Below are 21,604 nucleotides of genomic sequence, written 5' to 3'. Positions count from 1 at the left end.
CTGCAGCAGCTTTAGTGGACGCTACTGGAGCTGGAATTACCGCGGCTGCTGGCATGAGACTTGCCCTCCAATAGATCCTTGTAAATGGATTTAAAGTGTATTCATTCAAATTAGAGAGACAATTTAAATTAAAAAGCTTAGAGCTGCCTCCACCACAGGGGGGCTCGCTCGACCCACCAGCGGACAGGCACCAGTATTGGGAGAGGGGGGCTGGCCGTCAGGGTTCACCGCGGCTCTGGCACAAACCCGGCGACACGGAGGTGGCACGGGCAGGAGCGGACTGGCCGTGTCGGCTTCTCACTTTTTGGATTTTAGAAGGGCATTACATGCCTATATCTGTGTCTCCCCCTCCTTTTACTCCTCCACCTCTTTTATTTTCGCATGACTATATGTACTTGTCACTTTTCCATGTGTTAGTTATGTCTTCTGAGCAGTTTGTCAGCTTTTGGACACCTTTGAAGGTGTTTTCTATGTGTTTCTATGTGTTTTTGTTTGCCTGCCATTGGTTTTAACGGTGTTCGAAGGTGTTCGACGAACAGTTCGACGAACAGTTCGGCGAACACACGGGTGTTCGACGAACCGAACCGAACTCGAACACTACGGGGGTGGCTCAACACTAGTTAAGACGCTGCGCCGTCTGTAGGTACGAGAGATTTTTATGATCGGAATATACCACAAAAGGATGTTTAGCTCCCTCCAAGAGGTACCTCCACTCCGAAAAAGCCATCTTAATAGCAAGTAATTCTTTGTCCCCAATCGTATAATTCCTCTCTGCTGGAGCGAAGGTCTTGGAGAAGAAAAAACATGGTCTTGTCCGACCCTGTTCATTCTTTTGGGAGAGAACCGCTCCTGCTCCGACAGAGGAAGCGTCGACCTCCAGGAAGAATGGCTTGTCCACATCCGGGCGACGGAGAATGGGAGCTCTAGAAAAATAGGATTTAATCTCCCGGAACGCCTAGGATGTCTCCTTAGGCCAATTCTTGGGATTGGCACCCTTCCTGGTTAAAGCGGCCAAAGGAGCCACCAGTGTGGAAAAATGTGGTATGAACTGCCGGTAGTAGTTGATAAATCCCATGAAGCGTTGTACCGCTTTAAGGGAATGTGGCTCCTGCCAGTTCTGTACTGCCACCAATTTTTGTGGATCCATGGCCAATCCCTTGCTGGATATGATGTAGCCCAGGAACGGTAGAGACTCTCGTTCGAACTGGCATTTCTCCAGCTTACAATACAGAGAATTTGTACACAAGCGTTCGAAAACTCTGCGAACATCCTCTCTGTGTGTGGAGAGGTCCCGGGAAAAAATAAGGATATCATCAAGATAGACTACCACGGATGATAGCAGCAAATCCCGAAAGATATCATTGACAAAATCCTGAAAAACAGCAGGGGCATTGCATAACCCGAACGGCATGACGAGATACTCGTAATGACCATCACGAGTGTTAAAAGCTGTTTTCCACTCGTCACCTTCACGGATTTGCACAAGATTATATGCCCCTCGCAGGTCCAATTTTGTGAAGATGTTAGCCCCTCGCAACCTGTCAAACAGTTCAGAAATAAGGGGCAGAGGGTATTTATTTTTGATGGTGATGGCATTTAATCCTCTGTAATCAATGCAGGGACGTAAATCACCCTCTTTCTTCTGGACGAAGAAAAACCCCGCTCCAGCAGGAGAGACCAATTTTCTGATAAACCCCCGGGCCAGGTTCTCTTTGATATAATCTGACATGGCCTGGGTCTCGGGGACAGACAGGCGATAAACCCTACCGCGACGAGGCTCTGTGCCGGGGACCAAATCAATAGGACAGTCATACGGTCGGTGTGGAGGTAAAGTCTCTGCAGCCTTTTTGGAAAAGGCGTCCACAAAACTCTGATATTGCACAGGAAGAGCGGACAAGTCGGTAGAAGGCTCTGAGACTACCCTCCGGACGGCCGTAACCATACACTGAGAAACACAATTCTCACCCCAGGAAGGAATTCTCCCCGTATTCCAGTCAATGTGTGGAGTGTGACAACGTAGCCATGGAAGACCCTCCCGGTGACCCTGAGGAAACTACATGGTGAGGGGAATCGACTGGTGAGTGATTTGCGAGTCCAGCAGTGAACCGTTGACCACCCTAATGTTCATTGGTTTTGGCAGTAACTCCATAGGAATGGCGTGCCTCTGGGCAAACATTGATGACAAAAAATTGCCATCGGCGCCAGAATCCACCCACGCCCTGGCAGTAATCGTGGTTGTTCCGAAGAACAACGTAACCTCATACAATAATTTGGAGGAAGAAGCCCCAGAATCTAACACACCTCCTCCAACGGTGGTTAGACACCTTCGTTTCCCGACCGCTTGGAACCCTTATTAATGGGGTACTCCAAGAGATGTGCAGGTCGGAAACGAGGGGACTTAGACTTAGTCCAGGATATATCCATAGCCTCAGACTCCAGGTTGGGAGCCGCGGGTTTGGAAATAGGTCTAGAGAATGAAGGTGCCACCCGAAACCGAGGTCTGGAGACCTCCAGCTCTAACTTGCGTTCTGCATGACGCAAATCTATTCGGTTAGTGAGAGTGATTAACTCTTCCAGAGAGGTTGGAATCTCTCTGATAGCTAGAGCATCTTTAATATGCCCAGCCAGACCCTTCCAGAACACCGGGATTAGTGACCGCTCAGACCAATCCAGTTCAGCCGCTAAGGTTCTGAACTGGATGGCATAGTGGCTGGCAGTGGCCGAACCCTGGACCAAGAAGCTTAAGAGCCATATCATGCGTGACCTGAGGACCTAGGAAAACACTCTTTATGGCTCTAAGAAAGAGACCCGAATTAGCCACTACCGGGTCATTCCGCTCCCACAGAGGGGTAGCCCACTCCAAAGCCCTGTGGGAGAGTAACGAGATGACAAAACCCACTTTGGCCCTTTCGGAGGGGAACCGTGCTTCCATCATCTCTAACTGAATGGAGCACAGATTAATAAAACCTCTGCAGGATCTGCTGTCGCCAGAAAATTTTTCCGGGAGAGCAAAACGGGGTGATGGAGCAATAGCAGCTGCCGCAGCATTCACCGCAGCCGTGTTAACTAGATTAGCCGCCTGTGAAGCTGCCTGGGTAGCTACTGCAGTGATATCAGCGACCGGGGCAGTTTGTTCCAGAGTCCTAAGTCTGGCCTCAAGTTGCTGTATATAGCGCTGCAGTAGCTGGTTGTACTGTTATGGGGACGGTTGCAAACAACTTTATTAATAATGGAAAGCAACCAAACCCGGGGTCCGCGATGCAGCCTGGAAGACTGCGGCCGAACACCTTCCGGGTAAGAGGTAAAACAACCAACTAATATATAAATCCCTCCTGTGTTACTGCACACCGGGACGGGAAAAGGGATTCGCACTATCTCCGTTAACTGCACGAGAGATGTGCGACAAATAATGTAGCCGTAACCCTGTTAACTGCACAGAGGCTACGCAGCAGGCGCTAGGACATGTGTGTGACTCACGCCAGCGTATACGTGCTCCCAGCCGGTGTGCTACCGGACTGCGGAGTAACTCTCCACGTGGCTAACAGGCAGTGCCAGGAATACGGAGTCCGCAGTCTGCTCGGGGTGTATAGCGACCCCCTTGTCGGAGCCAGACTGTCAAACGGAACTACCTGCCTCCCACCAGCTAAGACTGCCTATCCCCAGCTAAACCTGCCTGTCCGAAGCTAGAGCAGCAAGAGAGCACGTGGAGCCCAAACAGACAAGCATCCACACAGGAACACAACCTTAGCTCAATGATCAGAGCGCACCGCCATGTTTGTGCGCGGGCTATTTAAAGACAAAGCCCTGTCCACCATCGCATTATTGGTCGCACTACTGATGACGTCATCTGCGGCCAATCAGGCGGTGCCAGGTCACCAGATCAGCTGACATCAAACGACCAATCACGGTCCGCCATGTCACGGGCATGCTCAGTGCAGTGCATCCTGGACTTAGGCTGTAGTAGCCCTGTTCCCCTCCGCAACCTATGCTTAACACTACTAGGAACAAAGACTCAAGAGACAACTTGTACATCTCGTGTACCAGCTAGGCATTGGGACTGATGGTGATGCTGAGCAGCATCTGCACTGGCTGGACCAGAATGGGAGACCACAGAATCCTCTGATGATTCTGAACCAATTTCAGATCCAGCAAATGCCTAACACCCCACATTACAAAATGTGCAACACAACAGTTAATTCATATAAGAATCCAATTTTGCATAATGAATGTAGAGATAAAGTAAATAATCAATAGGGACAATTCAAGATATAGAGAATAATGGCTACATATAACTGGAGTGATTCACAAACATAAGACTGAACAGTAGACATAGCAGTAGAATCTAACAATATATCATTCATTATAAATCATTATTAATCTTTGTTACCAGGGTTCTGCCCAGTGGAAAGGTGGAAAAACCAACAAATGGCTGTAAAAAAGAGACATAGCCCAGATCACTATGTATATGCACACAACCACATGCGCCAATTACCTATTCCGTCCTCCCTGTGACTCTGGTGAGCAGTACTCTGTTATTCAAGTTACACATATATGTTATAATGTGGTTGTGTGCATATACATAGTGATCTGGGCTATGTCTCTCTTTCATACAGCCATTTGTTGGTTTTTCCACATATCCACTGGGCAGAACCCTGGTAACAATGATTTCTAATGAATGATATATTGTTATATATTGCTAGATTCTACTGCTATGTCTACTGTTCAGTCTTATGTTTGCGAATCACTCCGGTTATATGTAGCCATAATTCTCTATATCTTGAATTGTCCCTATTGATTATTTACTTTATCTCTAACATTCATTATGCAAAATTGGATTCTTATATGAATTAACTGTTGTGTTGCACATTTTGTAATATGGGGTTTATACTCACATATAATTATGTTAATTAAATTTACAGTTCTGATGAAGGCCATATGAGGCCGAAACGTCAATATTTTGAAGAATCTTGCAATAAAAATTCTTGAAATCTTTTTCACCAAATTTTGGAGTGCCAGGTTCTTCTTGTTGTTATCAACACTAATGATGATTCAAAATTATGACCTAATGTTATCAAATTCTGTGTCATACCACTGGGTTCAAAATGCTTCCTATACCCCTTGATAAAATCTTTGAGGGGTGTAGTTTCCAAAATGGGGTCACTTGTGGGGGTTTTCCACTGTTTAGGCTCTCAGGGGCTCTCCAAACGCAACATGGCCTCTGCGCTCGATTCTAGACAATATTGCGTTCAAAAAGTCACACGGTGCTCCTTCCTTTCCGTGCGCTCAAACAGTGTTTTTCCCCACATATGTGGTATCAGTGTACTCACGAGAAATTGCACAACAATTTTTGGGGTCTATTTTCTCCAGTTACCCTTGTGAAAATAAAAAAATGGGGCTAAAAGATCACTTTTGTGGAAAAAGTTAGATTTTTTATTTTCACAGCTCCATGTTATAAACTTCTGTGAAGCACCTTTGGATTCAAGGTGCTCACCACACATCTAGATAAGTTCCTTGAGGGGTCTAGTTTCCAAAATGAGATCACTTGTTGGGGGGTTTGACTGTTTAGGCACATCAGGGACTCTCCAAATACAAAATGGCATCTGCTCTAGATTCCAGCCAATTTTGCGCTCAAAAGGACAAATGACGCTCCTTCCCTTCCGAGCCCTGCCATGCATCCTAACAGTAGTTTTCCCCCACATATGGGGTATCGATGTACTCAGGAGAAATTGCACAATACGTTTTCTGGTCCATTTTCTCTTGTTACCCTTGTGAAAATAAAAAAATTGGGGTCTGAAGTAAAATGTTTGTGAAAAAAAGTTAAATGTTCATTTTTTCCTTGCACGTTGCTTCAGTTCCTGTGAAGCACATGAAGGGTTAATAAACTTCTTGAATGTGGTTTCGAGCACCTTGAAGGATGCAGTTTTTGGAATTGTGTCACTTTTGGGTATTTTCTGTCATATAGACTCCTCAAAGTCAAATCAATTGTGATGTGGTCCCTAAAAAATGATTTTGTAAATTTTGTTGGAAAAATTAGAAATCGCTGGTCAACTTTTATTCCTTATAACTTCCTAACAAAAAAAATGTAATTTCAAAAATTGTGCTGATGTAAAGTAGACATGTGTGAAATGTTATTTATTACCTATTTTGTGTGACATATCTCTCGGATTTAAGGGCATAAGAATTCAAAGTTTAAAAATTGCAAAAAATTTTAACATTTTCTCCAAATTTCCATTTTTTCACAAATAAATGCAAGTCATATCAAAGAAATTTTACCACTATCATGAAGTACAATATGTAATGAAAAAACATTCTCAGAATCAGCGGGATCCGTTGAAGGGTTCCAGGGTTATTACCTCATAAAATGACACTGGTCAGAATTGTAAAATTTGGCTTGGTCATTAAGTACATAATTGGCTCCGTCACTAAGAGGTTAATGGGCCACGCTTATAGTAATGGTTAGGTGTGATGGGGGAATATTTCTGACAGGTTCCCTTTAAAGGTGAGCTTGTGACCAGTGTGAAAATTGCAAGATTTTTAAAAAATCTTTGTAAAAAAAAAAGTTATTAGAAATGTTGTAAAGAAAACTAATGACGCGCCCCCTGGGCCGGTCGGTGCTGGGGATGTCATGGTGGCAGTGACCCGGTCCGTGACCCAGGGCGGTCAATTAAAGGAAACATAAAAGGGGAATAAAGTTTTTGGGATAATGTTCGTGACGCCACCCTTGGTATGCGGCTATATGGGGCCGCAGCTGCGGTGCAGATCCACTGGAGCTGATGGTGACGCAGCAGAGTTGGTTCAGCTCTCCACGGGCAGAGCTAAGCTCCAGGGCAGTATATAATGAATTGTGGAGGTAGATGTTGTTGGTGCAGTGTAGTGCAGGGTGGGTGACGCAGTAATTAGCCGAGGACACAGTGGGGTGCAGTCTTCAGGTTTTACTCACAGTTCTTAAGTTCTCCAAGTTACAGTTACCGGTGTGTAACCACCCACGTCGTCCTGTGTCCTCCCGGGTAGTGATCCAGCAAACTCTCAGGTATCTCAGGAGCACATGGACGGGACCCTGTTCTATGTACCTTTCCAGGTCGTCTCATTGCGCTGGCTCTCACCCTCCTGCCCTGCACCTCACACCCAGTGTCCCAAGCCAGTGGCCGCGGGCCTTGTCGGGCGACATCCTGAGTCCCCTGGGTCCTCTATGGCCACCTTTTCGGCGATTAGGTGTGGAGTGTGGCTGCAGCACCTGAAATGCCGCAGCCTCCGGTTTGCTAGCTGAGACCTAAAGTACTCCACTAGGCTGGGGCCAGTCCCCTACTGCGGCCTGATCCCTCCACGACAGCGTGAATTCGGGCGCACGGGTGGCCTCTGCACTCGCCGTGCCCCTGGGATCCCTTCTGTCTCTCTGGAGCCCTCCTCACTGCTCCCGTCTTCTTTCCTCTCTTTCCTTCTCCTGGGCCTCTCTGACTGGGCCCGACTCCTCTCTCCTTCCTTGCTCTCCTGAGCAGAGCTCCTCCTGAGCTCCCAGCTCCCAACTGACTCCACTCTCAACTCTGAACAGACTCTCTCTAGAACTTTCTACCCTCCTTTTGTTATGATCTGCAACATGTTCTAAGGAAAGATAGGGGAAAGCTGTCCCTACAGTAAGACTAAGTTGAATCCCAACGATGTAGCGGGCTGCCTGTTCCTAGTGAACAGACCCGCCTTAGTCCTCGGCTAGTCTGAACGAAGACTTATAGAATTAAGGGAGGGGTCCCTAAAAAAACTAAGGACTGGGACAAAAATGGGACACCTCCTAAACAGAAGTTATTGCAGAACACAAAAAGACAAACTGACAAAAAGTACTAGAGGTCCCAGAGGACCAAGCGAACTTGACAGAGAAAGGCACAGAAGCACCAGGCTAGAGAAACAGTCAAACACTGAAGTCCAGCACAGCCAGAAGGGCGGAGCTGGAATATAAAGGCAGATGGTCATGTGACCGCAAACCATAAGATAGAAAAAACAAACAGGAGGGTTCTAACACCTTTTTATACTCCTACCCTCTGTGCTCCACTGAAATTTTTCCTCCACCTACCTCCTCTACCTCGTTCCACCCTCCAGCTAAGGACCAGGGACTGTGCTCTCCCTAAGGAGCAATCTCGCATTTCCCTACTGAAGTGGAGTGTATTGGATGTGGGTGTGTGGGTCCCGGGTAGTTCTCTGTCCTTACCTGAGAGTGGGGTACCACACCTCTGGGTGAGATGCAGTACCTCTGTGACTACTGGACCCGCAGGGGCGCCACACCAACATACAAACCTCATTTAAACAAAAGGTTATTTTCTGATGACACATTCTTCTTAGTAGAATATATCAATATGAGTCATAATCTTAGTTTCCCATTTTAAAGTGTAAACTTTCAAGGTCAGCAGACTTGCGCACAAGGTCATAGAAGGGTGGTTTATACGGAGAGGAAATTATAATTCTGCTGTTAGTGATACATTTCTACAGAAAGGTCGATAGATGCATCACACAGCAAAGATGATGGATCGCCATTCACAAATACAGCAGGAGAAAAGACTGATTGTATAAGCAGAGGAATTATAATATGGAAGCAACCAAAAGCTGGGGAGACGGCGTACTACGGAAGGACATAAATGAGAATATGGGAAGAGACTGTATCGTCCACATATTGAAAGCATTGCTAACTCAAGACACTTTGACGCAGTGATTTATTATTTTTGCCTTTTCCTTTTAAGACAAATTAGTTTAACTTTGTTTCACTAGAATGTGTTTCATATTGTCCGGAAACAGAATTCTACTGACTTATACCAGAAGGGTTAGTTTTATATATATATATATATATATATATATATATATATGCAATGATACAAGAAACTTTTACTAATCCTATGGAAAGACTTACCAGGAACTCCTCTACGGTATCGATGTTTAGGAGGCAGCAATGATGTGCGTTAATGGATAGACACAGAGCTGCCGAGTCCAAGGGATAATCTGCTAATTTCAATTATGTGATAAACTGGCATTTATCAGGTCCCACTGAAGTCTGAGGAATACAGTAACTTAAAGGGGTTGTCCATGCTTGGAATTCAAGTCTGCAGTCACTCTATGTGAATCCTCACAGCGTGCACAGTGAGTGCTGTCAGGATTCTCCAGTGCCGGAGCAAGGGGGAGGCAGACACTTGACTGAAAGTATATGATTTGCATATATGTGGTCACATGCCGACCAGATGTGTGCAGCCTCGCTCAATACAAGTGAATTGAGCAAGGCTAGACATGTCTAGTCAGAATGTGGACGGAAGTATGTACATGATCGGCCCCTCCCAAAACCAGCAACACAGAATCCTAACAGAGCGCATTGTGCATGCTGTGAGAATGTAGAATTCTGTAGTCAAAAAAAGTGTCTGCCGACTTGAACGCCAAGCCTGGACAACACCTTTTTCAGAAGACAGCTATCTCTTCCAACTCCCCCATATATATGAGCACTTGGCTTGGTAGAGCATCATGGGTTTTCAGAGGGCAAAGTGGATAAAGCCTCATTCAGACACCTCCAATAGCAGCTTATCGCCCCTGAAACTAAAAAGATAGGAAGTGAAAATTTTAATTGCGGAATCTTACTTACCCCAACATCATCTGTTGGGGAGAGTGAGGAGACCCCCCTACACATCAGATAGTTGGCCATACCAAACAAAATAGGTGGCTTGTCTATCTAATGTTCTTAGAATCAGTTTATTTTTTTAAATAAAGAAAAAATAAATAAAATGAAAAGAAAAGAAAGCACAAAATGCCAGAGTTGCTGTTTCTGGGCCACTTAGCCTCCACCAAAATGGTATAAAAGTAATAAAACTTTATATTTATCCACAAAAAAAAAACTGCTATAAAGCTATCAACAACAAAAAAAGTCTGATTCTCAGAATATTCTCAGAATATAATAAACTCTTTATAGGTGTTTGTCAACGATAATAGCACAACAGCCCGGGAGGTCACGAAGATCCCCCCGCTGTTATCATTTTGTCCCGAACAGCTCTCTGCTGTCCTCTATCATATGGCCAATTACTCGATTGACCGACGATTAACGGAGGAGGCCGCAGGCTGTTTCCACTAAAAGGCCGGTTATTGGAAAACTAACAGTAAGTGTATGGTATATACACCTCCGATTCCAAAGCATGGAATACATGTCTATACCTCCAATACGGTCACTGCAAATTCCACAATAACCCAAGAAAGATTATTAGCTGCTACCACAAATCGTTTTTTTTTTAGATACAGGCCGACTGGATGCCTGGTAGGTAGCGTATGGCTTCTAGGCGTGGTTTACAGAACACAATTAACAGAACTATTAAATTTTATATTTAATCCAGAATGATAGGCAGTGTTTATAAAAAATATACAAAAGAATTTACAAATGGGAATAAAACAATGCAGCATATACAGTTACATAAAATAAAAAGAGTAACGAAAGAAACTTACTGAGGTGCTCACAGAGATAATTCAATTAGCTGAAGGAGAGAACTTCGATTGGAGACATTCAGTGAACAGGATTCATGCGTACACCAATGTGTATCTTTCTACAGGAACACAGATCATAATTTGGCTCGACCCTTTATCAGCACCTAATTTAGATCCACACACCCCTCCTTCATGACCTCACATGGGCTGGGTTGTGGGATGTGATCAGCCCTTCAGGATTTTATGAAATTCCCAATTTATGAGATATCTCATTCTGATGACCACAGAAATTCGAGATCACCACCATATTTTTTTATCTGAATTTTACCTTTCCCCAGAGATCAAACATGACATGGCTATTGTCAGTGATCTATTCACTATTGATTTGGGGCTTATAAGCTGGTGTCACAGTTTTGAAAAAATATGCAGATTCTTCCCTTACTATCCCTGAAGCTAAAAATGTATGTCCCATCACTATTGGATCCATACAGATCTCAATATTCCCAACTTTTCACTGATGCCAGCTCGACTGGCGGCAGATGTAATATTTCCTTTAAAGGTGCAAAAGTCAGGATATATTTCCTGTGGACAAAAGCAGCTTCTTCCACTTCTCTGTCTATGTGTAAACACATGTCCCTATTGTTTTCCCACCCTCTGAAAAGACCTTTCCTGCCCAATTACCTTATCAAAAGAGGTTGGTAGATTGTAAGCTCTCTTTCCTACTGCAAATCTGTGTGAGAGAGGAGGAGAAAGGGGGGTGAATGCCCCTTCATTACTGTAATTTTAGGGATCTTAATATTTTCTATGATAGTGTTTAAAAAATATACAGTACAGACCAAAAGTTTGGACACACCTTCTCATTTAAAGATTTTTCTGTATTTTCATGACTATGAAAATTGTACATTCACACTGAAGGCATCAAAACTATGAATTAACACATGTGGAATTATATACTTAACAAAAAAGTGTGAAACACCTGAAAATATGTCTTATATTCTAGTTTCTTCAAAGTAGCCACCTTTCGCTTTGATGACTGCTTTGCACACTCTCGGCATTCTCTTGATAAGCTTAAAGAGGTAGTCACCGGAAATGGTTTTCACCTCACAGGTGTGCCCTGTCAGGTTTAATAAGTGGGATTTCTTGGCTTATAAATGGGGTTGGGACCATCAGTTGTGTTGTGCAGAAGTCAGGTGGATACACAGCTGATAGTCCTACTGAATAGACTGTTAGAATTTGTATTATGGCAAGAAAAAAGCAGCTAAGTGAAGAAAAACGAGTGGCCATCATTACTTTAAGAAATGAAGGTCAGTCAGTCCGAAAAATTGGGAAAACTTTGAAAGCGTCCCCAAGTGCAGTTGCAAAACCCATCAAGCACTACAAAGAAACTAGCTCACATGAGGACCGCCCCAGGAAAGGAAGAGCAAGAGTCACCTCTGCTTCTGAGGATAAGTTTATCTGAGTCACCAGCCTCAGAAATCGCAGGTTAACAGCAGCTCAGATTAGAGACCAGGTCAATGCCACACAGAGTTCTAGCAGCAGACTCATCTCTTCAACAACTGTTAAGAGGAGACTTTGTGCAGCAGGCCTTCATGGTAAAATAGCTGCTAGGAAACCACTGCAAAGGACAGGCAACAAGCAGAAGAGACTTGTTTTGACTAAAGAACACAAGGAATGGACATTAGACCAGTGGAAATCTGTGCTTTGGTCTGATGAGTCCAAATTTGAGATCTTTGGTTCCAACCACCGTGTCTTTGTGCGACGCAGAAAAGGTGAACGGATGGACTCTACATGCCTGGTTCCCACCATGAAGCATGGAGAAGGAGGTGTGATGGTGTGGGGGTGCTTTGCTGGTGACACTGTTGGGAATTTATTCAAAATTGAAGGTATACTGAACCAGCATGGCTACCACGGCATCTTGCAGCGGCATGCTATTCCATCCGGTTTGCGTTTAGTTGGACCATCATTTATTTTTCAACAGGACAATGACCCCAAACACACCTCCAGGCTGTGTAAGGGCTATTTAACCAAGAAGGAGAGTGATGGGGTGCTACGCCAGATGACCTGGCCTCCACAGTCACCAGACCTGAACCCAATCAAGATAGTTTGGGGTGAGCTGGATTGCAGAGTGAAGGCAAAAGGGCCAACAAGTGCTAAGCATCTCTGGGAACTCCTTCAAGATTGTTGGAAGACCATTTCCGGTGACTACCTCTTGAAGCTCATCAAGAGAATGCCAAGAGTGTGCAAAGCAGTTATCAAAGCAAAAGGTGGCTACTTTGAAGAACGTAGAATATAAGACATATTGTCATTTGTTTCACACTTTTTTGTAAAGTATATAATTCCACATGTGTTAATTCATAGTTTTGATGCCATCAGTGTGAATGTACAATTTTCATAGTCATGAAAATACAGAAAAATCTTTAAATGAGAAGGTGTGTCCAAACTTTTGGTCTGTACTGTATATATAAAAAATTATAAAAGTAAAATCTATATAAATTTGTTATTGCCATAATTGCACCGACCAGCAGATTGAATTTAGCATGTAAATTTCCACATAATAAATACCATAAAAACAATACCTCCAAAACAGATGCTGAATTGCTGTTTTTATTTATTCAACTCATCAAATATTTTTCCAGCAATTCAAATAATGTCATTAAAAGGAACTTGTCATTAGATACATGCTGCCTGAACTACAGGCAGCATGTATCAGAGCTTGACTGTGCAGTTGCTGACAAGTATGTTTTACTATGAAATGTTGCCGTGTTTCAGAGAAAACATAGTGTAAAAAGCCAGCCTGGGACTATAGTGAGAGACTTGACTAGTCTGATGATGACTCTGGCTGGCTTTTCTCCACCCTGTTCCAGATGATTGACCGATCTCTCTTAATATATAAACATGGGAGAGACCTGTCAATCAACTGGAGCGGGACGGGAAGAAGCCGGCTGTGTACCACACTGGACTAGTCAGCTTTCCACAACACTGTTTTATCTGAAAAACGGCATAGTAAAACATACCTGGCTGTAATCATGCAATTAGCCTTGGATTTAAGGGATACAAGTCTGCATTTAATCTATACGACTGCAGATTTGTGAATCCCAACAACGCACCCAGTGAGGATTTTCCAGTGTCGGCGCCCGGAGCAGGATGTCCTATAACCGCAAATATGCGATTTGCATACTACTGGCCACATTCCGACTAGACTTGTCTAGCTTCATCAATGGACTTGCATTTAGCAAGGTCATGTGTGACGCCTCTTACTCGAAAAAGCCCTTTTCTTTACCCTGGGAGATGGGGGACTCGGAGTCAGGTCCTGTGATGGAGAGATGGGGTGCAGCCGTGGCCCGGACCTGACCCGTGCTCAGGGCCGTCACAGTTAACAAGGATGCTGTGGGCTTGTCCGGGTTGAGTGGCTAATTTACGACTACACCACCTGTGGCACCTGGTGAAGGCCACCAGCGCCGCTGCAGTCCGCTGAGGCATGGTGTTATGGCGGCCAAAGTTATTACTACTCCCCACAGGCAGAGCAGGGCCTTAGGGCAGAGGGACAGGATGGAGCGGGTAGTAGTAGAGGAGTACGGGCTCCGCATCGCACAGTGTGGCACAGAATAAACAGTCCGGAGGCCATAGGGGTGAACTTCCAAGGCTTTACTCACTTTAGAGATGGCAGAAGGAAGGCGACTCCCTGCTCCCCGCGGAGTCCTGCGGTCACCAGGGACGGGGGTCCAACAACCTCCGAGTAAGTCCAGCATTCAGTCGGGACCCTACACCAGAGTGTTCCTGAACTACAGACCGAATCCTTTCCTGTCCGTGTGTGTGCAAATAGGCCGGGTCTCCCTCTGAGCTCCTCTCAGAACAAGGGCACGGGTGGCAGCTCCGCTCCGTCCGATACCCGGTGGGATCCTCAGGGCCTACCGGGCTTTCCCGACCAGGACGTGGAGTAACAAGGTCGGGTGTCGGGGGCCGGTACCCCTCTTGCAGCCGGACTCCCTCTGAATATATCAGCATGGCGAGGACAGGTGGCGTACACCGCTCCGTCTGCATCCTGTCTGGGATCCATTTGCTGTGGAGCCACACTCTTAAGCTCCAGGCCTTCTTAGTCCTGGTCCTTGACCGGGTTGAGACATTCCTTGTCTACAACCTACCCCTCATCCCAAGGCCGGGGCACGAGGGCTGTGTCACCATCCGATGCGGGCCCACAGAGGATCCGCGTTAGGGTGGGAGATCACATTCCACTCAGCAATTGACAGCATAGAGACAGTCAAAGAGCGATTGAAGGCAGTCAAAGAACCAAAACCAAAGATGGCTTTCTATTAAATATGAAATTTAAAGTGTAACTAACTTGTAAGTCCTCCAACCACACCCACTAACTGGTTCCCCTAACTCTTGGTTCCCCAATTTCCCTGTAACCAGGAGGGCAGCACCTAGTGCATACTAGCCCCCTCTGGTGGAGAAATGTGGTGTTGGATGCAAAGGGTGGGTCACGACTATCACACTGTCCTTACCTCAGAGGAGGAACACTACACTCCATTAGAGAAGTGCAGCATCCCTGTGGCGATCGATCCCTCAGGGGCGCCACATTCCCCCCTGGTAAAACACAGCACCTCCGCGGTCTGCAAAAGAAGTAACACCCAGGAAATTTTCTTTTTATATCAACATGAACTATCTTCCCTTTATGGGAGGCACATCTTCTTAAACGTTGCATAACAGGTTACACAGTACAAAAATATAAAAGTATAAAATTATAAAAGTGCTAGCATTTTTCCAGAGACATTTTTGTGCAGACAGGTGGGTTAAGGTGCAAAGGCGCAGAGTCAGTTCAGAAGTGCGAGCTGAGGTGTTGAGGTAGAAAGGTATACACGGTTTTGTATAAAACCAATATGGAGCACCTGAAAAGATGCAAACTATATACAAGGAAAGTCTGCCGCCTGCCATAGTCCACAGGGACCAATGTCTCTGGTAACGGGTAGTAAATCAACTAAAATTATAAAACAACTTAATCTCAACTATAACAGCAGCCAGGGGCTGCTTAGTCCATATATTCCCGCCGGGGAAAGGGCTCATTCCTCCCAACAGAGGCTGACCGGCCCTCCACAGGTGGGTGCACGGGGGCATCACTCCTGGAGAATCTGTGAACATCCAGGGCATACCACCCCAGCACCCCACTGTGGCTGGTGAAGGACACTGCATCACCCTGGGTGAGGTTCCGGCCAGGGTGTCCCTTTTTGAGCTGGGGCTCTATGTCGCGACGGTTGAAGAAGACGCCCTGCCTCAGCCCGGGACTCCTGATGAAGCCCCATCCTGCCTCCTGGTGGAAGCGGACCACCTGCCCTTCTTCACGGGGGCTTGGGTGGAACGCCTCCTTTTGGCGGGCTCTGGACTTCGCAGCTTTGGCCTGAACTCGGAGCTGCTCACACCGTGCCTCCCGTTCTTGCTGCTCCCGGTTTAGTTGGAGGATTTGTTGGAGGCACTGCTCCCTTCTCCTCTCTTCGGCCTGGGGCTCCCGGGGGGAGCCTTCTTGGTTGCCCCCCATGGTTGTCCCAGGCCCTCTCTTCCGCCACCGGGCAGGTAACTGTGGGGCCCGGAAACAGCGTTAGGGGGCGCTGCGGCAGGCCCGAGTCCGTGGGCCTTTCCTGGTTGTGGCCCATATATTCCCATGCAGGCCCGGGGTCTTCCGGTAACGGAGGTGGGAGACCACGGAGGTCTCCGGAGATGGCGGCAGCCTGGAGCTCCGGGGCCAGAGCCTGCTCCCAGGTCACTGTGCCGGGAAGTAGGCACTCAGACCAGAAGTCCAGGAGGGGCACTATTTCCTCAGCGGCTGGGGTAAGGGGCTCTGACTCACCCGTCTCTGGGCCGCAGGTGCCCTCCGAAGCCTCCTCTTCCTGGTCTGCTGCTCCTTGGCGGAGGGTTTCTTTCTCCCGTCGTCGCTCCTCCTGCCGCCGCGCAGCCACCTCCATGCACCTTCGGGCCAGATTGCTCGGTCCATCGCTGGGAATTTGGGGCGCTCACAAGTGCAGGTTTCTACTGGCTCTGTCTCCACCGGTACCGGCAGTCGGGCCGGCTGCTGAAGGCTCCTTTTGAGTTCCCTCCGCAGCGTCCATGTCTGCTTCCAGTGGTGGCGATGCTGAGACTGCAATGGACGCACCTTGTTCCTTCTCTTCTTCCTCCTCTTTTAGGACGGTTCCTGGGCGGCGTGTTGACAGGCCCGCCTTTGTTCAGCCCATCCGGTTTGATGGGCATTACCCCGCGGACAGTCTCTGGTGGAAGGGGCAGTCCACATTTTTGGCGCCATACGGGAGCCCAGCCCATGATGGGAGGTGTTCAAATACAGTCTTTTCACAGTATTATGGTGCCTGTTCTTCTTGGTCGAGCGCCATTTTAAGTGTAAAAACGACAGTTTAAGGTGTAAGGCACACAGTACCTGGTAGCAATGGGCAACTCCTTCCTTTGCTGTGGGCACGCAATCCTGCCCACTACGCCAGGTCTGTGACGCCTCTTACTCGAAAAAGCCCTTTTCTTTACCCTGGGAGATGGGGGACTCGGAGTCGGGTCCTGTGATGGAGAGATGGGGTGCAGCCGTGGCCGACCCGTGCTCAGGACCGTCACAGTTAAAAAGGATGCTGTGGCCTTGTCCGGGTTGAGTGGCTAATTTACGACTACACCACCTGTGGCACCTGGTGAAGGCCACCAGCGCCGCTGCAGTCCGCTGAGGCATGGTGTTATAGCGGCCAAAGTTATTACTACAGGCGGAGCAGGGCCTCAGGGCAGAGGAAGAGAATGGAGGGGGTAGTAGTAGAGGAGTACGGGCTCCGCGTCACGCGGTGTGGCGCAGAATAAACAGTCCGGAGGCCATAGGGGTGAACTTCCAAGGCTTTACTCACTTAAGAGATGGCAGAAGGAAGGCGACTCCCTGCTCCCCGCGGAGTCCTGCGGTCACCAGGGACGGGGGTCCGACAACCTCCGAGTAAGTCCAGCATTCAGTCGGGACCCTACACCAGAGTGTTCTTGAACTACAGACTGAATCCTTTCCTGTCCGTGTGTGTGCAAATAGGCCGGGTCTCCCTCTGAGCTCCTCTCAGAACAAGGGCACGGGTGGCAGCTCCGCTCCGTCCGATACCCGGTGGGATCCTCAGAGCCTACCGGGCTTTCCCGACCAGGACATGGGGTAACAAGGTCGGGTGTCGGGGGCCGGTACCCCTCTTGCAGCCGGACTCCCTCTGAATATATCAGCATGGCGAGGACAGGTGGAGTACACCGCTCCGTCTGCATCCTGCCTGGGATCCATTTGCTGTGGAGCCACACTCTTAAGCTCCAGGCCTTCTTAGTCCTGGTCCTTGACCGGGTTGAGACATTCCTTGTCTACAACCTACCCCTCGTCCCAAGGCCGGGGCACGAGGGCTGTGTCTCCATCCGGTGCGGGCCCACACAGGATCCGCGTTAGGGTGGGAGATCACATTCCACTCAGCAATTGACAGCATAGAGACAGTCAAAGAGCAATTGAAGGCAGTCAAAGAACCAAAAGCAAAGGCTTTCTATTAAATATGAAATTTAAAGTGTAACTAACTTGTAAGTCCTCCACCCTCACCCACTAACTGGTTCCCCTAGCTCTTGGTTCCCCAGTCTCCCTGTAACCAGGAGGGCAGCACCTAGTGCATACTAGCCCCCTCTGGTGGAGAAATGTGGTGTTGGATGCAAAGGTTGGGTCACGACTATCACACTGTCCTTACCTCAGAGGAGGAACACCACACTCCATTAGAGAAGTGCAGCATCCCTGTGGCGGTCGAACCCTCAGGGGCGCCACACATGCAAGTCTAATCAGTACGTGACCGCATATAAGCAAATCTCATACTTGCGGTCAGGCACCCACCCGGCGCTCTTGACGCAGTGTGAGCATTCACAAGTCTGCGGTCACGTAGAGTTACTGCAGACTTGTACCCAAATGCCGGACAAGCCATTAAATGCTGTGCATGGTTCAGGCACAATTAATATAATTACAGGTTCCCTTTAATAAAAATACAAGTTGTCTTGCAAAAAAAAATACATGCCCTCATATGGTGACAGAAAAATAAAACGTTATGGCTCTTGATAGGTGGAAATACAAAAAAAGGAAAATAACATAGTTGCATCCTAAAGGAGCCAATCCCCTGTCCCCACATCAGTTTGTATTTTATCTAATATTCCCTTTAGCAGTGAAGCCCGAACCAATAAAAACATAATTTGTGTAAATGAAATGTTATTTTTGAGACTCATGTTCTGCCTTCTCTTCTTGCTTACTGAGATCTGTTCCCATATTTCTTTGTATTGCAATGTCATAGACGTGAGCGGCTGCATCCCTTACTTTCCATTTTCATGACATATTTCAACATAATGGCTCAGATTTATTTGTGTTAGAAGTCAGAATCGGACTTTGATGCAGCAGATGGAGGAGGCGGCCATTCCTATAGCTTATTAATCCAACAGTGACTACTACAATTTGCCCTCTGCCCTGATGTACTGAATATAAGACGGCCTAGTACCGAGTAAATATGTAACCATTTAGGATGATGGGTGGCAGCCGCAGAACATACATAGCTTTTAATGTGACACTGCTTTATTATTTATTGCTTATTTCAATACAAACAATGCATGTTCTTCACTTTTTTTAAGGAAAAAACGGAGACTAAAGCTGAAGTAGCGGCTGCGGACAAGAATAAAATGCCCTTAAATCAAGGGGAACCGGAGAAAAGTAAGGATTTGAAAGCACAAGAAGCCGGCAAGCAAACACAACAGAGAGATGATGGGAAGATGGATAACGTCATCACATCCAAAACAGATGGACCAGCAGACGGGAAGAACAAATCCTACATTATAACAATGTCTCCTTCAGCTAAGGCTGGAGAAGGAGAAGTTCTCACCGTGGAAGTGAGAGAAGCCGAAAAGAAAGATTAGTACCATCGTTAGAGCGCTATATCAGCAGGCTCGGCATATTGTGGACATTTATACTTTATAGGGTTTTTCACGCTTTATTAAAAATTGTATACTTGCCATTGATTGAAAATTAAAGGGGTTGTAGAACATTAGTAAAAAGGGGTTTGCTCTCTTTTTTTATTTTGTTTTAAATACTGAATGCCTTAGTCATGAGTCAATGTCTCTTAGTTGCTCTTTCACAGAAAACTTGTAAAAAAGTATGGTCTGATCCCCACAAGGTAAATGGCTTTTGGTGAATGTATCAGTGTAATCTATCAAAAAACTGTGCCAATTCTCATGACACTTAACTTAGTTTCTGACTCTTGAGAGGGTGGTTCGTTCTCATTAGCTTTGGGTCAGCACTATAAGTGCTGGAGATTTCTTTCCCTCACTTCCCAGCATGCATTGCTCCTGCCTGCCTGATCCTTGCCTACCCTGAACTGAAAGCCTGCATCTATGCTATGCCCTAATATAGTTTGGCAGACAGTAGAGCAGGAGCAGAGAAACAAAGACCCGGGCCACTTCCTGTAATCTGTCTGAAAGATGTGGTAATGTAAAGTGTGTGTGTGCTTGTAGCAGAGATGTGTATTTGTAAATGTGCATGTAGCAGAGCTGTGTGTGTCTATAAATGTGCATACAGTGAAGGAAATAAGTATTTGATCCCTTGCTGTTTTTGTAAGTTTGCCCACTGACAAAGACATGAACAGTCTATAATTTTAAGGGTAGGTTCATTTTAACATTGAGAGATAGAATATCCAAAAATAAAATCAAGAAAATCACATTGTATAAATTAGATACATTTGCATTTTGCAGTGAGAAATAAGTATTTGATCCCCTACAAACCATTATGAGTTCTGGCTCCTACAGACCAGTTAGACGCTCCTAATCAACTCGTTACCTGCATTAAAGACAGCTGTCTTACATAGTCACTTGTATCAAAGACTCCTGTCCACAGACTCAATAAATCAGTCAGACTCTAACCTCTACACCATGGGCAAGATCAAAGAGCTTTCTAAGGATGTCAGGGACAAGATCATAGACCTGCACAAAGCTGGAATGGGCTACAAAACCATAAGTAAGGCACTGGGTGAGAAGGAGACAACTGTTGGTGCAATAGCAAGAAAATGGAAGAAATACAAAATGACTGTCAATCGACATCGATCTGGGACACCATGCAAAATCTCACCTCGTGAGGTATCCTTGATCATGATGAAGGTGAGAGATCAGCCTAAAACTACACGGGGGGAACTTGTTAATGATCTCAAGGCAGCTGGGACCACAGTCACCAAGAAAACCATTGGTAACACATTACGCCTTAAAGGTTTAAAATGCTGCAGTGCCCCAAAGGTCCCCCTGCTCAAGAAGGCACATGTGCAGACCCATCTGAAGTTTGTCAGTGAACATCTGGATGATTCTGTGAGTTATTGGGAGAAGGTGCTGGGGTCAGATGAGACAAAAATTGAGCTCTTTGGCATTAACTCAACTCGCCATTGTAACATCCCTGGCGGCGTGCTGGCATGGCTTACCACCTCCCACCATGCAAGACCGCCAACTTACCTATCAATCCAGGCTGCACACTTTGCTCCAGTACTTGCTATTTGTCTATTGTCTGATTGCTTAGGGCGGCGGCGCGGTTACTGCCTAAATCTTATAGTTACTGTGTGCGCACTCCTAATGCCTCCCCAGCCTATTGCTGTGAGTCACTGGATACTTAAACCCCCTCCACCCAGTAGGGGGGCCTGAGCAACACTTTTCTTCAGTGTGTTCCTTGCAACTGAGTTGCCAGGTCCTGTCCTGTATCTTGTTTGTTCCACCCCTGGGGGGCTGTATACCCAGGCCTGTTACCTGTATCTGTGACTTCTAGTCTGTCTCCGCCACCCTGGGGGCTGAGTTCCCAGGCTCATTCCTGTATCTTGTTCCTGGTTCGGTTCCTGTCTGAACTGTGTCCTAGCCCGTTACCTGTTTGTCTCTATGTCCGAACCTTCTCTTTTCCTGCAGTGTCTGAACCTGCACCAAACTCCAACTCGTTGTCTCTGAACTTCTGTTTGTGAGTTTTGTGTATACTCGCTACTTCATTGTAAGTACCTTGTGTGTATCCGGTTCTGCTTGTTTACCGCACCTGCGGTTTTGCTCTGCTCTGCTTGGTCACCGCACCTGCGGTTTCGCTCTGCTTTGCTTGTTCACCGCACCTTCGGTTTTGCTCTGCTCTGCTTGTCCACCGCACCTG

At 46.6% G+C, this 21,604-nt stretch overlaps 1 protein-coding gene across 1 annotated transcript in view; it reads left to right on the top strand.

Annotated features, from left to right (window-relative positions):
* Positions 1-19,472, top strand: part of CNGB3 (cyclic nucleotide gated channel subunit beta 3) — a 477,293-nt gene extending 457,821 nt beyond the window's left edge. Inside the window, exon 18 of the mRNA XM_073679549.1 lies at positions 19,078-19,472. Within this exon, the coding sequence (XP_073535650.1) occupies positions 19,078-19,359 (282 nt within the window). The 3' untranslated portion in view covers positions 19,360-19,472. The remainder of the gene's footprint in view (positions 1-19,077) is intronic.
* Positions 19,473-21,604: the final 2,132 nt, after the last annotated feature.

This window comes from Phyllobates terribilis, unplaced genomic scaffold (genome assembly GCF_046119375.1).
Source record: "Phyllobates terribilis strain yellow unplaced genomic scaffold, ASM4611937v1 Scaffold_4__5_contigs__length_816908805, whole genome shotgun sequence".
Classification (NCBI taxonomy): Eukaryota; Metazoa; Chordata; class Amphibia; order Anura; family Dendrobatidae; genus Phyllobates; species Phyllobates terribilis.
This window is presented reverse-complemented; position numbering and strand designations above follow the sequence as displayed.